We start from the raw sequence: 14,366 nt of genomic DNA on the forward strand, positions 1-14,366 counted from the left end.
AAATCTTAGGAGAATTCTCATGCTTAAAAACACAATGAGATGGTGCCTGCCTGAAAAAAAGAGCTCAACTGGCCAAAGAAAATGCTTATATGATAATAGGCTCCCAGCACAATGAACTGTCTTCACAATGACATTTCTTGGCTGGTAATATAGCACTGGTATTCAGCAGCAGTCAGAATCACTGAGAAGCATCTAGAGAAGGGGCACTTGTTCCACTGCAGGTTCCATCTTACTCAGATAAAATGCACATATTGTATTCAAAATAACTTATATTTGAGGAAAAAAGACAAGTTTGTATCCAAAGCACTCTTTTGCTTGTCTCTATGTAGGAGATAAAAGCCCTTTATATTGGTATAATAACCTCTCTGGAAGTCAATTGCATCTCCAGCAAATTTCTCACTATATGGCTCTAACTGATGAGGATGACCTGCACACCTGAAGGATACTTGGCCAAGAGAAAGAAAAGCCCTGGAAATGCTCAAGCCCTGCAAGAGATATCTCTATGGATCATACCACATTTGCATTTTTTTTATCTATTGCGGGTAGCCTTGAGAATTTGGCCATGAACACTACACTACAGAAATTTTGATCTTGTATTGAAAAAAAGAAAAACCCTACGATTTTATTATACTTGTTATTTTAAATTCTCTCAATGAGCTTTTCAGAGTGTTTCATAAACCATAAACACATCAAAGGTCCTCTGAGTGAGGGACTCGCATTTGGCACAGGCAGAGTCCTGCAATCACACACATGAGAGTTCCCATAAGCAATCAGATACAGGCTCAGGAGCTCAATTTAAAGAAGTTGTGTTCAAATCTAAGCTTGTAATCTACCTGTGGGATGTACTGTTTACTTAAACTTTTCTTTTCAGAAAGAACTGTGGTATTCTGCATGCTTTGGTATAAGCCAGCTCTAGCTGTAGCGTAAGTGCTACAAATACACCACAAAATATAGGAGGAAAAATGCCACAATTCTGTAACACTAAATGCAGTACTCAAATATTTTAAACTTGAGAAAATAATTCCATTTTAGAGGAATCACCAACTGCAGTGGTTTAGAGGCACTAGCTTTCCACATAAAGTGCTACATTGTAGGAGGAAGGACGAGGTTTTCCCATCCCACAGAGAAAATTTCACTGGGAAATACTCACATAGATCACACGGCTTGGGGAGCCTGATGTACTTGAAGCAGGTACAGAAATAATACTCTCAGAGGAAGTCCTAATTTCCTATGGCAAGAGAAATGAAATAGATAGGAAATACAGGAGAGTCAAAGATAATGTAACAGCTATTTAAAAAAAGCATACAAGACATTTAATTTAATTCAACCTCTACCACTCAAAAATGACATATTATAGAGAGCTCAAAATATGGAGTTAAAAATAAAAGAACACTTGCAGACAATCAATTTAAAAGTGCACTTTTAAAAGTGCAAGAATTGTTTTACACATGGCTTTCTTATCCCTTCTTCAGAACAAAATGGCCCAGAGCATTTCTGGGGTGGCAGGACAGCCTTTGGGCACTCTCAGAGACAGTTAAAAGACAATACAGTAGCAACATTTTTACTCCAAATTCATGCCATCAAACCATTCTACAATGTGACTGGACATGTCACACTGCCACGCCATTTACTCACAGTGAAACATGGAAAAGGATCATTTAAGACAGACAGTATAATTAAACATCTCTTCTGCATAATTAAAGCATTTTTCAGTTTTCCAGAACTTGTGTAAATGACTTGAAAGTGTCACTGATACACTAATGTCATGTACAAACCATATTTCTCTTTCATGAGGTCCCTACAGGACACTCAATGCAGAAGAGAAAAATAACTTTAGAAAATTACATTATTCCAATGTTTTGAACCCTGTTAAAGTCAAATAACAGTTCTGGATTCTCAGAGAAAGCTTTAGGGCTTCTTTCTGTGTCCTGAGAGCATGGTCATGGGCATCTGGCCCCAAGGCAGCCAAGCTTGAGCAGAGGGGTTGGACAAAATGACCTCCAGAGGTTCTCTTGGAGCTCTGGGTCTTTCCAAGGACAGACAAGAGGTGAGTCCTTTTTTCCTTGGAAGAGCCCAATCATGGCTTCCCATTGGCACCAATGTCACTGGAGGTCCCAGCATGAGCCTTGCACATTTCCAGTAACCTCTTTGGATTGCCCAAGTGGAAACCAGTAACAGGTGCTGCTCTTCAAGGGTCCTTACAGGGAGCAGGAATGCTTAATATCTCCCTCCATGACCAGACCGGGGCATTGAGCACATCCCTGGCAAACCTACAGATGACAGCCAGCCCTGTGGTGGGGACAACACGCTGGAGGGAAGGGATGCCATCCACAGGGATCCTGATAAGCTTGGGAAGTGGGGCCATGCAAACCTCATGAAACTCAACAAGGCCAAGGGCAAGGTCCTGCACCTGGCAGGGGAATCTACTGTGGAGATTCCTTGTGGAGTAGCACCTCCACAAACTGGGTGGTGAAGGGAGAAGAAGGACTTGGAAGATACTCGTGGCTAAATAACTGGATATGAGACATGCCACATCTCACACATGTTCTTTATTCTCTTCATGATCCCCTTTTAGCATCCCCATCCATGCCTGCTCCATATAATCTCCCAGATTTTTCAATAAAACCTCACACCTTTGTTGACTCTATGGCCTCTGTTAGTTCATTTTCTGTACTACACATTTTTCTTCTTCCATCTCCCTCTTTTCCCTATATGCCTTTTTATAAACCTTACTTTCCCTTGCTGCTTTGATTTCTCCTGTCTTTTCCAGCATCCTCCCTTCTGCTTAAAATCTCACTCTCCCATCATCTTTCTTTATGCTGTCACTCTCTTTCACAACTTCTTTTTCCCCTCCACTCCATCTCCAAAGTTTTGGAGCACGCTGCCACTTTCTCCTCTTGCTTTTATCACCTACTTTAATTACATGCTGTTCATATATCTATATATAGGCAGATAACTTAAAAACAAAAAACTGCAAGGTCGACCAAGTAAATTTACTGCAAGTAAATTTCTCAAGCAGTAGATCTCATTCCAGACTGTACAAGTTATGTTGAAAAGTTCATTATTACTCTCTTAAAAATGGCATCCTTCCTTCTGGTTTTATTTTTTCAATAGTGAACATAAAGATCAGAAAATAGGAAAAACTCCAGGAAAAAGAAAAACTGCTAGGCTCAGGAAAATTATTTGATATTCAGGGCTTGTCATAAACAACACCAAGCAATCACTTCTCAACACATGGGTACAAAAACTACAGCAAAGATCTTTTAGGGTAAAGCCCAAACAAGGTTGGTTTTTTTTTCCAAGCTGTAATTTAGTCAAAGTTGGACTTTCTGACACACCAGATTTAACAATCTTTTTATGGATGCTGCCTGCTGTTCTGACTTGTCCCATGTGCCTTCCTCCAAGACTTGAACCAAAGCAGAGCTTTTTTGAACAAGGATACCAAGGGTAACACTTGGAGCATCAGAGAACATCAGAAGTGAAAAACCCACACTTGGCCTCTACATTAAATGAGATAGTTGTAACTCATTCCCACCACTTCAGAAGGATCATTAATTCTTCATTCCTAGGGACAGCTTATTTATCTGCTAATCTTCTGCCAGAATTCCCTCCCTTTTCCCTTTGCACACAGAGAAGTGCACAATCATCCAACTTAAGGAGGTACTTAAAGCCAGGGATTAAATTAAATTGTGGCTGGCTTGCCAACATTTTAGAAAAAAATAATGAAACAGAAACTCCAAGGAAATTTTTTTTGTAAAAACAAATAAAGTCCTCTGATCTTTTAAGTTCAGAGCCATATGAGAAGAGAAGAGGTCATGAACTGATAACATCATAATCAGACAGAAGTTTTTCTTACTCATGTTTTCACATTTTTACTTATTCAGCTTATATATATATATATATATATATATATATATATATATGCTAAGAGTTTATATATATATAAACTCTTAGGCCAACAGCCAACATTCTCCTTTATCTATAGTTTTAATCACTGATTAAAAGTAGAGTACTTATATTACATGATTACATTTCATTAGCAAACTGGATTCCCATTATTTAAGATTTAAAATTACAGTAGGGAAAATTTTCCAAACCCTTCCATCCATGCCTGGTGAAAAAAAAAACAAAAAAAAAAAAAAACAAAAAAAAAAAAAACAAAAAAAAAAAAAAAGAAAAAAAAAAAAAGATAGAGAATAATAAGAATAATATGGCAATCAAATAACATTGGGTAAAATATACAGGTTTTTTACCTTGTTTTTTTCTTCAGCCTTTGCAGCCTGTCTACAAACTGGATGCCAAATGGATGTTCCTGCAAAGTAAATTTAAAGTTCTGCTTAATTCAGTTCCACAATAACAATCTTAAAAAAGTTGAAAATAAGAAACTTATTAAACCCTCCTAAAAGGTTTTATAAGGCATAGGTTACTGACTAATTCCCCTGCTAGTGCAGGACACTTTCAGAGGTCAAGAGGACAGCCCCTCAATCCCACTGAGCCTCATCACAGACATTTAAAAGACTTCAGAAAGCTACATGTACCTCAATATGGCAGATCAACATCACAATCTGATTCCTAAGGAGCGTGATATGGGATCTCTGGAGCTCCACCAGTCCAACCTCCTGCTCAGGGAGGTCCCATTACAGCAGGCAGGGCTGTGTCCAGATGGGCTTTGCCTCTGTTTCATGGTAAATTTTGTCTTTATATATAGTTAGAATTTCCTACACTCCTGTAATACATATTCTTGTAGTAGTAGGCTTGGCTCATACACAGCATGCCGTGGTGGGATGGAATTGTACACAGCATTGTGCCATGTAACTCTAGCTGAAAATCCAGTCTATCATTTATTCACTGCTCCAATCTTGTTCTTCTCACATGTTTGTCCAAGTACACTTCTAGCTACTAAGGAACTGCATAAACTCAGGGGAATGTCCATCGTGGAGGAAGCAGGAGATACCAAATGAACCAATTCTTTCTTGCATACAGGTATTGAAATGAGCATCTTAATGAAAGTAAACAATGAGTGTGAGACAGAAACTTTAATAGTTTTGCACTAGCCACAAAGGAAAAAACTATTTCAAAAAGTTGAACATGATGCTTAAAATAGTGTTCAGTAGAAATGGAATGTGCGTAATGATTTAAAATAAAATAATTATTTGCAAGTCCTAATAGTAAGAAGAAACCTTTATGTTTTTGCCAGTCTGAGCTCAGACACACCACAGATTAAAGCTCCAGAGGTGAACAATGTGAGTGCACTACAACTTCTGCCTGACTAAACTGGAATCTGAGAACCTCTGCATAATAAACACTTAATGTTTATACTGGGTGGGGAGTATCAAGAAGAGTTATTGGAAATGCTTTGTTTTCACAGCAGTTTGATAGTTTCCTAACTAGTGGATTTTGGAAACAAGATGGAAACAGAATCTATTTCCCAGAAGACAGATGGAGATCATTAGAATTTATTTCACAAAAACAACTCAGATGAACCCAAACTCTTGCAGTAAAAGAGTACCTATAAGAACAGACCAGATAAATTATGTTTACTAAGTTACTGGGATTTTTTGTTACTGAACGACTAAGAAACATTTTTATAGCACCTTTAAATTTAATGCTAAGTTCTCTTCCACTTACAAGTGGATTTGAGTTTCCATCATTTGTCCCATAAATTGCTTCAAATTATCCCAATGGATTTAAGAAGCATTTAGATTTTTTTTTTACCCACTCCTGTCTCTAGCCAAGTAACACTGTCTGGGAAACTTTTTCACACTGAATAAAAAATGTCCTTTCACCCAACAGCTGCCTGTTGGACGACCACTGAAGATTTCTGTTAAGGAACATGCAACACCTAAAACTTTACATTAGTTTATTAAGAGGATGAAGGACACGGACACATTATAAAACCCTGAGCTCCAACTTTTTTTTATTACTTAACAGGTTAGACAGTCCAAATAACTGATTATAGATCTTTCATGGCATTAACACCAGTTTCTGATGGAAACTGCTCTACATGTGAAGACAAAAAGGGTATGACAGCGAGCTGGTCTAAACATTCCATGCATCAGAAAATACAGTAAAATGGATCTAAATTAAGAGAACCTGAGCATACCTTGCTATTATTTGAACGAATAATCAGAACAAAACCTAACAAATATCCGCCCTTACAACAAATGGAACTTAAAAAGAAGATTGACTTGCAAACAACTTTCAGAACGTTTGAAATCTAGAAGAAAATTTGTAGTGTGATGTACTTTTTAAAAGCATTGATTAATTATGGGGTTTTAGCATAGCTAAGATCCTTTTCAAGTGGAAGAACTGCAGCATTTTCTGGATCCTGACAGAAAATTCATGAGCATAGACAAGTATCACTGCGTGCTTTAATGAGCTAGCTCTTGTTGCAAACCAAAGTGACAATGAAAGTGTCATTTAAAATAAAATACTAAACCATAATTAGATCTTACTGAGACCACTGCTGTGTTCTAAATAAAGTATAACTTTTCCAGCTTAAGGAAAATTTTCCAAGTATACTTCTAGAAAACCATGGACAATTGAGAAGTTGTAAACACAGTTCTGGGCAGGCATGTGATTTTAGGATAATACACCAGCCGTGCAGTCCCACATCCTACTGAGTTTCTCTTTTCTGTTTTACTTTGAAAAGATACTGCCAGTCAAAGACACATACAGAAGCCTTTATTTTTTCTGGTGTTTTCCCCTGTATTTAACCATGTAAGCAGTTTTCTTTGATCATTTTAGTAGAGCTAGAAGTTGCTACACATGAAGGATTTCAGCTCATATTTATGTTAAATGACTTTTTTTCCCATTGCATACTTTATTGCACAACTCCTTCTGTAATACTGAATTTCTCCTGTGCAAGCCTATGGTGTGGGCAAGAGAGCCAAGTGTAACTGTTTTATTTTTTGATTGTTTGGTTTACCTTGAAGATACATTTCTTCTCCTTCTGCAAACATCTGATTGCACCTGACACATCGTGCGCAGGTTGGGTGATAATGCTTCTCTCCTGCCTGCTCAGAAAGAAGGGACAGATGATTAATATTGACCAATTTAGCAGTTTTTCTTTCATCCTCTTGAATATGAATAATTTAATTAGTTAATGACAATTAGTTCAACAGTCTCCTACAACCACAATGCTGATTTGTTGTTCTAGACAATTCATGCTTTAAAATGTAATTACGGTCTTGCCTACACAAAGCAAGAAAAGCTAATGTGCAAAAGTTAAGTCTCTGAATTTACAGGACAGAAACAAATTTATGCAATGAACACATCTTCCCCGTAAACCTAGTGCAGGGTAGCTTAGGACTTACCTGCAGGAGCAATTTGGGAGATTGAGCACAGATTTGCAACTCATAAATTCATCACACATCAACTGAATACATAATCTTAATGCTCAGCAAAAACCATTCTGTGCAAAGAATGTTTGTAGCTGGTTTGCAAGTGTCTTGCAGGTAACTTGTACAAAACAGTTCCATGAGGAATGAGTGTAGCCTGCCTATAGGACAGTAAATCCCAGATCAGGCATCTTTGGGTACTGTGCACCCACACTCTCACACAGACAGGCCAAGAGTTTTGCCATCTGTTCAGAGACTAATCCAAATAATTTAATATCACTGTTTTCATTGACTGGAATGAGAACAGGACCGAGCCCTCAATTTGCTCAGAACTGCTTAGTAACTTACCAATTTTCATATATTTAAATTCTCAATTACCTGCAATGTTGGCTTGAGCCAATGACATTAACAGCACTCATGGAGTTCTGCTCTGCTGAGTGAACGACATGGGCCAGTCCCTCCAAACTGCACTCCCATCCCATCTTTCAGATGGCACTCACAAAACAGAGTTCAAAGTCCCAAAGGCAGCTCTTGCACATGCTCCCAACACTCCTCACTCTTCAAAATCCCTACAGAAATTAAGGAACTGAACGCCAGATCCTGGCATCTCCTTTCTCCTCTTTGACCCCACACTCTTCCATGCCAGACAGAATTGTCCATGGTTTAAATGGCTTAAGGTCAATGCCACTTCCACTTGGAATAGAAGCCAGGAGACCGAGTAACTCTACAGCTTGGAGCTAAAGTAAACTAGGTTTAATTTAAGATTAAGCTAAGCCTGAATTTAGTAGAAATTCTCCTGAAGTTAAAAAAATGCAAATGTTGGTCCATGTAGAATGTCTCATAATTTGCTTACCTGAAAAACATTGAAAGTGCTGCTCGGATTGAGGATGCCTTTAAGAAACTACTATCAACTATTTCCTCACTGCATTCAGCATGCAAATAGGCTCTCACACTGCAAATCCCCTACTGTCAATCTAGAAATTTAACCCTGTTACTACAAAGGTGAGTTTTCTAGCTCTTATTCACTGAATTTCAAAGCTTTCAGAAGCATTTACATTAAAGAATGTCATCTGTGTGGGGGGCCTATTTTGCGATTCACAGTACCAATCACAGGAATGCAGTAAATCTAGGTTAAAGAATCTCTGGTTTCATTGCATCAATGTTAACTTGATTCACTCCTGAAAACCTGCTGCAGCATTTCAGATTGGCAATAAAGAGCAACACACCGCATCAGAATTGCCATTTTGAAAACAGCTCTGCTCCAGCTCACTCTTTTTGTTATCATTTGTGCAGATTTCAGAGTGATCTTTGCAATTTTAGACATGGAAGATGGTCACTACTACCTGTGATAACACCTTTAAAGTACCAGACAACAAAGTATCAGCATTGAGCTTAAACTTCTGGTCTAAAATTGCTTGCCCTAGTGCAGGTGTTAAAGCACAGAAGAGTATTTAATTGTCACCAGGCAAACTTATGTTTGGCATATCAAACTGAAAAGAAATACAATTTCCCTTGGAAGTGCACAAGCATTGCTAATGGAATGCATAACCTCAATAACTCAACTGATTTAGCACAGATGATACAATTCCCAGGCTAACAATCTCTAAGGGAATTAAATTACCTCTTTGCTAAAATAAATTGCCAGGACAGATTCTCAAATAACCTGGATGCATCACAGAACAAAGTCTATTTCCCTAAATTTAACACAACAACCAAATATATAACTTTAATTCACTCACTGAACTCACACAGTCAGTAATATCAACTAGGTATAGAATGGCACAGAAAGATCTCTTTTATGACACAGACACAATTGTAATAGAAAAATTAGGGGAAGAAAGTACAGTGATTCTTTTGCTGATGATCACACCAGGAGAACTCCAATGGATTTTGCATAAGTATCTCTGAATTAAAATGGCACAAACTCAAAAATTTTCATATAAGTCTAAGTGCTGACAATGACTTTTGTTGCCCCTTTTAATTTTTTTTTGGTCCTTCTTCTAATCAAAGCACAGAAGACAAGACATAGCAGACACTTCAACACTTTGAAGTATATAAAAAAGACCACACCATATTTCTAAATGAGAGGTGCTAGCTGACCCCGAGGCTGGGCAGCTGATGCAGGAATTAACTAACAGCATTTATTGATATGTGTATGCAGTTACCCTGATTAGGCATCATAAATTATATTCAAACCTAGCCCCTGAGTCTGAATCATAGAGTCCCTTGGGTAAACACCAAGGAGGCTTTCACCAGCACCCCTTTCTCCTGTCCCTTCCATTTCAGGGGCTTGCTCTCACAGATGAACAATTGGTTCCAGCAGAACCCAGCTATTTTATAAACTTAGAGCACCAAATATTATATAGTTTTGGTTTATTTGTAATAAAGGCTTCATCATTTTTTTCTCTTCTTGCTTATATTAATGTGAGGTAGTTCAATGCAGAAAACAAATGCCTAACCATATGGTTACTCCTTCCTTGCACAGTTTGAAAGCTTAGTTTGACAGATTGTTGTCTCAGTGTTTAATAAAACACCAACACACTCAGAGCACAGAAGAGGCAACATTCATCTCTGAGAGATCTCTTACAGTTCAAGTGATGGTTTTGGAAAAACCTCCTCAATATCCTACATTTGCTTCAAGACTGCACCAGGTCTTTGTGCCTAGGAATCCAGATGTGAAGATAGTATTATTGTGAAGATCAATTTGAAGACTAATTTTCAGCTGAGATTACCTCAAACCTGAATAGCAAAGTGTGTTCTTAGTAATAACACAGTACATATACCAACAATTTAATTTTTCTTCAACTGACCATGAACCAGCTTCCCACAATCACCACGTTGCACTCTTAGTGTGCAATTTAAATGGAGTCAAAACAGTCCTCAGCAATCTGAGACAAAGTTTTATGAGTTACTTCTTTCCCTTTAGGTACAAGAGAACCCTTTGAATGTGAAGGATTCCTCTGCAGAGAAGGAATTTGGGCTGATCAACACAGACCTTCTGCAGTCCTTGCCCTGAGCACAAAAACTATTTCAGTGTTGAAACCTGTCCCACAGCACATTGACAAACTCATCTTCACTTAAAGCAGGACCAGAGAGCTCTGCAACAAAGTACATACAGCCACCTTTTCTCATTTCTCATAACTAGAGGGCTTGAACTAAGTAAAAGGAGAATTAAGCTGATGTGGCAAATGTGAATCGCATTGTTCAAAGCACAATTTGGAGACAGTAAGGGGGGTTACTCAAAAATCTTCAGAACAGTAGGATCACCAGGCCTGGAAAACATGTAGCTCTAGCAAAAAAACTCTACAGCAGCTCATACCAAAAGGAATAGCCTTAACTAGTTAAGTTTGAGTTTTAAATTAGCTGTCATCACCCAGGAAAAGTATATTACATTACTGCAGACAGCTCAGCAAAAAACTCTGCTCATTTTCTGGCTATGGCTGCCATAAGTGATGAAGTGGTAGAATGTATAAAAGATGATATGCACAATAACTGTAACTCTACCACAATGACATTGCTTGTCTGATGTCTCTTGCTGTTTCTAGAAGTGTCATTGATATAATTTTTTACTGAGGTTTATGAACGACAATTGCTTATGGATTGACACAGGAGAAACTGAGCAGCCTAAAGCTCAGAGTGAGCTGGGTCCTGGGAGGAAGACTCAAGATTTCTGATGTCTGATTCATCACTGAAGTCTGAGTACATCCTCATTGCATTACTCAACGAAGTAATTAGTAAAGGGAAGATAGAAAGTACAGAAAATCGTTTCATATACTAGATAAACTTACAACTATCTGACTCTTTTCCTGAGAATTAAAAGCTATCAGCAAACTTCTTCCTGTAAAAATGAAAATTAATAACAATTTAAAAAATCTATCTTGTTACCAAAATGCATAGGGGTAATTGACAGATTTTATTGCAGGGAGTAAAGAGTTCGTGGAAGTGACAAAAGGTTAAATTGCTGCAATGATTCAATCATATCAAAGCATATTTCCCATTTTGAGTGTATAATACAATATAGTTGCTATAATAGTTCCTCATTACCACTAAGTGTTGTCTATTGAAGTAGATCCAAATCCTGCCAACCTCATTTTCAAAAATTCCCAAGTCAAGTCCTAACTGTACCCTACCCTGAATAGAAATAATGAAAAACAGCCTACAAAACACTGAGCTGAGGGGTATGCCAAGGCATGGTGCAGCTGTCTGACCCACAAACAAAGCCCTCAGAAGACTGGTATAAAGCATTCTTAGTTAAAAGCTTTTGACATGGAACAAATTTGTTGGAGAGCTGTGTCATCACCAGACAACCACCTGTCCAAGCAAAAGGAAACAGAATAAAGCACAAAACCACTGACAGCCAATAACCCTTCCCATCAGGCAGCTCCTCAATCTGAAATGAAGCATTAAACATCTTACAGAAGACATGTGACTTGACTTCTGTTGCTTTTTTAAGTGGAGGGAAGCTACTGTTTGTATGGGATGGGAAGGGGAAAAATACTTCGGCAATGCAGGGATGGGTGAAAGTGTAAAACTTTGATTACACAATAAATTATTCTCTTTTGTGTATTTTGTCTCCATTTCCTGACTAATGTCCATTCATATGGACAGTCCATTTGTTCATTAAAGGACCCTGATATTCCTTCAGTAAACTTCATAGTACAGGCAATAGAAATAGAATTCAGTTTAAAGCCAGGAAGTGTGCAAGCGATCACAAAATGATAGAATAATTCATCCAATCCAACCTCCTGCTCAAAGCAGGATTGATACTCAATTCAGATCAGTCTGCCCAGTAATTTTTTTCAGTTGAATATTGAAAACCTTCAAGGATGGACATGGCACAACTTCTGAGAACATTGCTCCAACAGAGAGTAGTTATTCTTAGTTATTAATAGTGATTTTTTTCCCTTTTTATCCAGTTAGAACCTCACTGCTTTAAATTTATAACAGTTGTCTCCTGCCCTCCCACCATGTGCCTCAGTAAGGTGCTTGTCTCCACATATTCAAGGGCCTCCTTACAGGTATGGGAACAGCACAGTTAGGTCCCATCAAGGCCATCACTTTTCCTAGGCTGAACAAGTTCAGCTCCCTGAGCATCGCCTCAGGATATGTGTTCCCCCTCAACTATCATAGTTTTCCTCCACCAAAATCACATTGCCATTTCTGTGGAAGACTTCCTTTAAAAACTGCTGGCTCTGTTCTGCTCCCCTTATCTATAATTTCATACTTGCTTCATTATCTATCATTTTAAACTCAACATTGAGGAGCATGTACTTTCACTGGGAACATTTTTTTTTTCAGAGTGCATAAATAAAAAAGGTGGAAAATCATTGAACTCCTTTAATGGATATTTAATTCATCCTGTTTATACTTCTTCATTCATTCCCCAAGTGATTGTTTTTACTAAGATATTAGGCCATTATGTGAATGAATTGTGATTTTCCTTAGGTGCCAGGAATGTACAGGAAACTGATAATGAAGCACAGGTATAAAAAGGAACTCCATATATTTATCTTCATGAAATTTAATCAAGTTTTTGAATGAATACAGCATTTTGTTGTAAAATAGCCTAATCAGTCACTGCATTGATTTATGAAGGCAAATTCCCAATTTCTGTTAGTAAATGCAGTTCCCCGACTTTGGCTGAGATAAGGTTTTAATTCTTGCTCCCATAACTACATCAGATATCTAATCATTCTCTGACCCAACAGCACAGAACTGGCTTAGAAAATTTTTCTATCAAGTCAATTAGGCAAAGCCAATCAGGGGTTGCTCTTGCTTATTCCCACATGTTAATACAACCCTCCTGCTCTTGGCCAGTGCTTCAACCCACATTGCAAAATGTGCATTTAATCCAAAAGGCTGTAAAATCTAGGGCTCAGATGTTTGTCCTGTCTTTCTCTCAGGAGTACCATGAAGAAGGTGGACAGCACTGCACCATCCAGTGTTATCAATGGATGCACACTGATAACTCTGCCATTGCACCCACCTTGAGGGACTTTAAAAGGACTATACTGGCTTCCATAAACTGAATTCTAAGGGGTATATTCAAATTAGAGTGATGCTATTCAGACAATACCCTTTGTGCTTGGAATATAACACTCTAGTCAGTTAGCAGGCTTTAAGTGGAATCACATAAAACCTCCACTCACATTTCTAGCAAAGCCAGAGTCCTGCATATGCAGAAGGACTCAAAGAATTACTCAGTAATAGTTGTACACAGTAATGGTGAAGTTAGTAAACAGCTGTCATATCATCTACCGGGTTTGAAGGGACAGGTAGCATTGTAAAGGCAGAGGTATTTGGCAAAATGTCTATTGTTTATGTCATACAACAGTGTTGAGCAGAAAAAAAGTGTGAGAGCCAGAAGTTAAAGATAGAATTCTGTGGAGAAAAACTCTCCCTAATTCTCTTAGTCACAGTGGACCTGACTCACCACTGACTCACTTCAACAGTCTGCCAGGACAAATGAACCATTTTCATCAGGATTTACACCGCTGTAAATGCAGTGTAATGTTCAATATCAATCATTCTCCTCATCTTCTCCATACTGGATTAATTTTTCATCCGCCTGGATGCCAAGAAACAGTCACATGAAACGTTCACTACTCACACCTGCAGCATTACCTAGAGCTTTAGCAATCTCACATGTACAGTAATTTCATGTTGTCTTGGTTCTGGCTCATCCTGCTGTGCTTTGCAGAGCCTCGAGAATTCCCTCCCACATTTGAGTCATTTTAATTGCTTCCCACACACTCCTTATTCTTTCAGGTATAAGGTGTAAATCAAATCAACAAGAACATTTATCTCAGAATGATAACAACTTACTATAAAACCAAACTCGCAGAAGAAGAAGTTTCTAATGGTTGTGGGAGAAAATAAAATAAAAGTAATTAAAAAGCCATATAGGGGATAATTGAGAAAAAATAAATAATAGAAGGAAAACTAGCACTATTAGAACTGTAATCTCATTCTGTGACATCTCCAAACAAGTTCTGGCTCAGGAGCAAATTCAGCCCTGCCAAAATC

The 14,366-nt window shown here is 38.0% G+C and overlaps 1 protein-coding gene across 9 annotated transcripts in view; it reads right to left on the bottom strand.

Moving 5' to 3' along the window:
• The window catches only part of ABLIM2 (actin binding LIM protein family member 2), a 130,482-nt gene that overhangs the window by 43,851 nt on the left and 72,265 nt on the right, over positions 1-14,366 (bottom strand). For all 9 annotated transcript variants that reach the window (XM_059469946.1, XM_059469944.1, XM_059469940.1 and 6 more), the window contains 3 exons: positions 6,929-7,016; positions 4,254-4,312; positions 1,151-1,228 (listed from right to left, as the gene is read on the bottom strand). In XM_059469946.1, the coding sequence (XP_059325929.1) occupies positions 1,151-1,228; positions 4,254-4,312; positions 6,929-7,016 (225 nt within the window). The remainder of the gene's footprint in view (positions 1-1,150; positions 1,229-4,253; positions 4,313-6,928; positions 7,017-14,366) is intronic.

The sequence above is a fragment of the Ammospiza nelsoni genome, chromosome 4 (assembly GCF_027579445.1).
Source record: "Ammospiza nelsoni isolate bAmmNel1 chromosome 4, bAmmNel1.pri, whole genome shotgun sequence".
NCBI lineage: Eukaryota > Metazoa > Chordata > Aves > Passeriformes > Passerellidae > Ammospiza > Ammospiza nelsoni.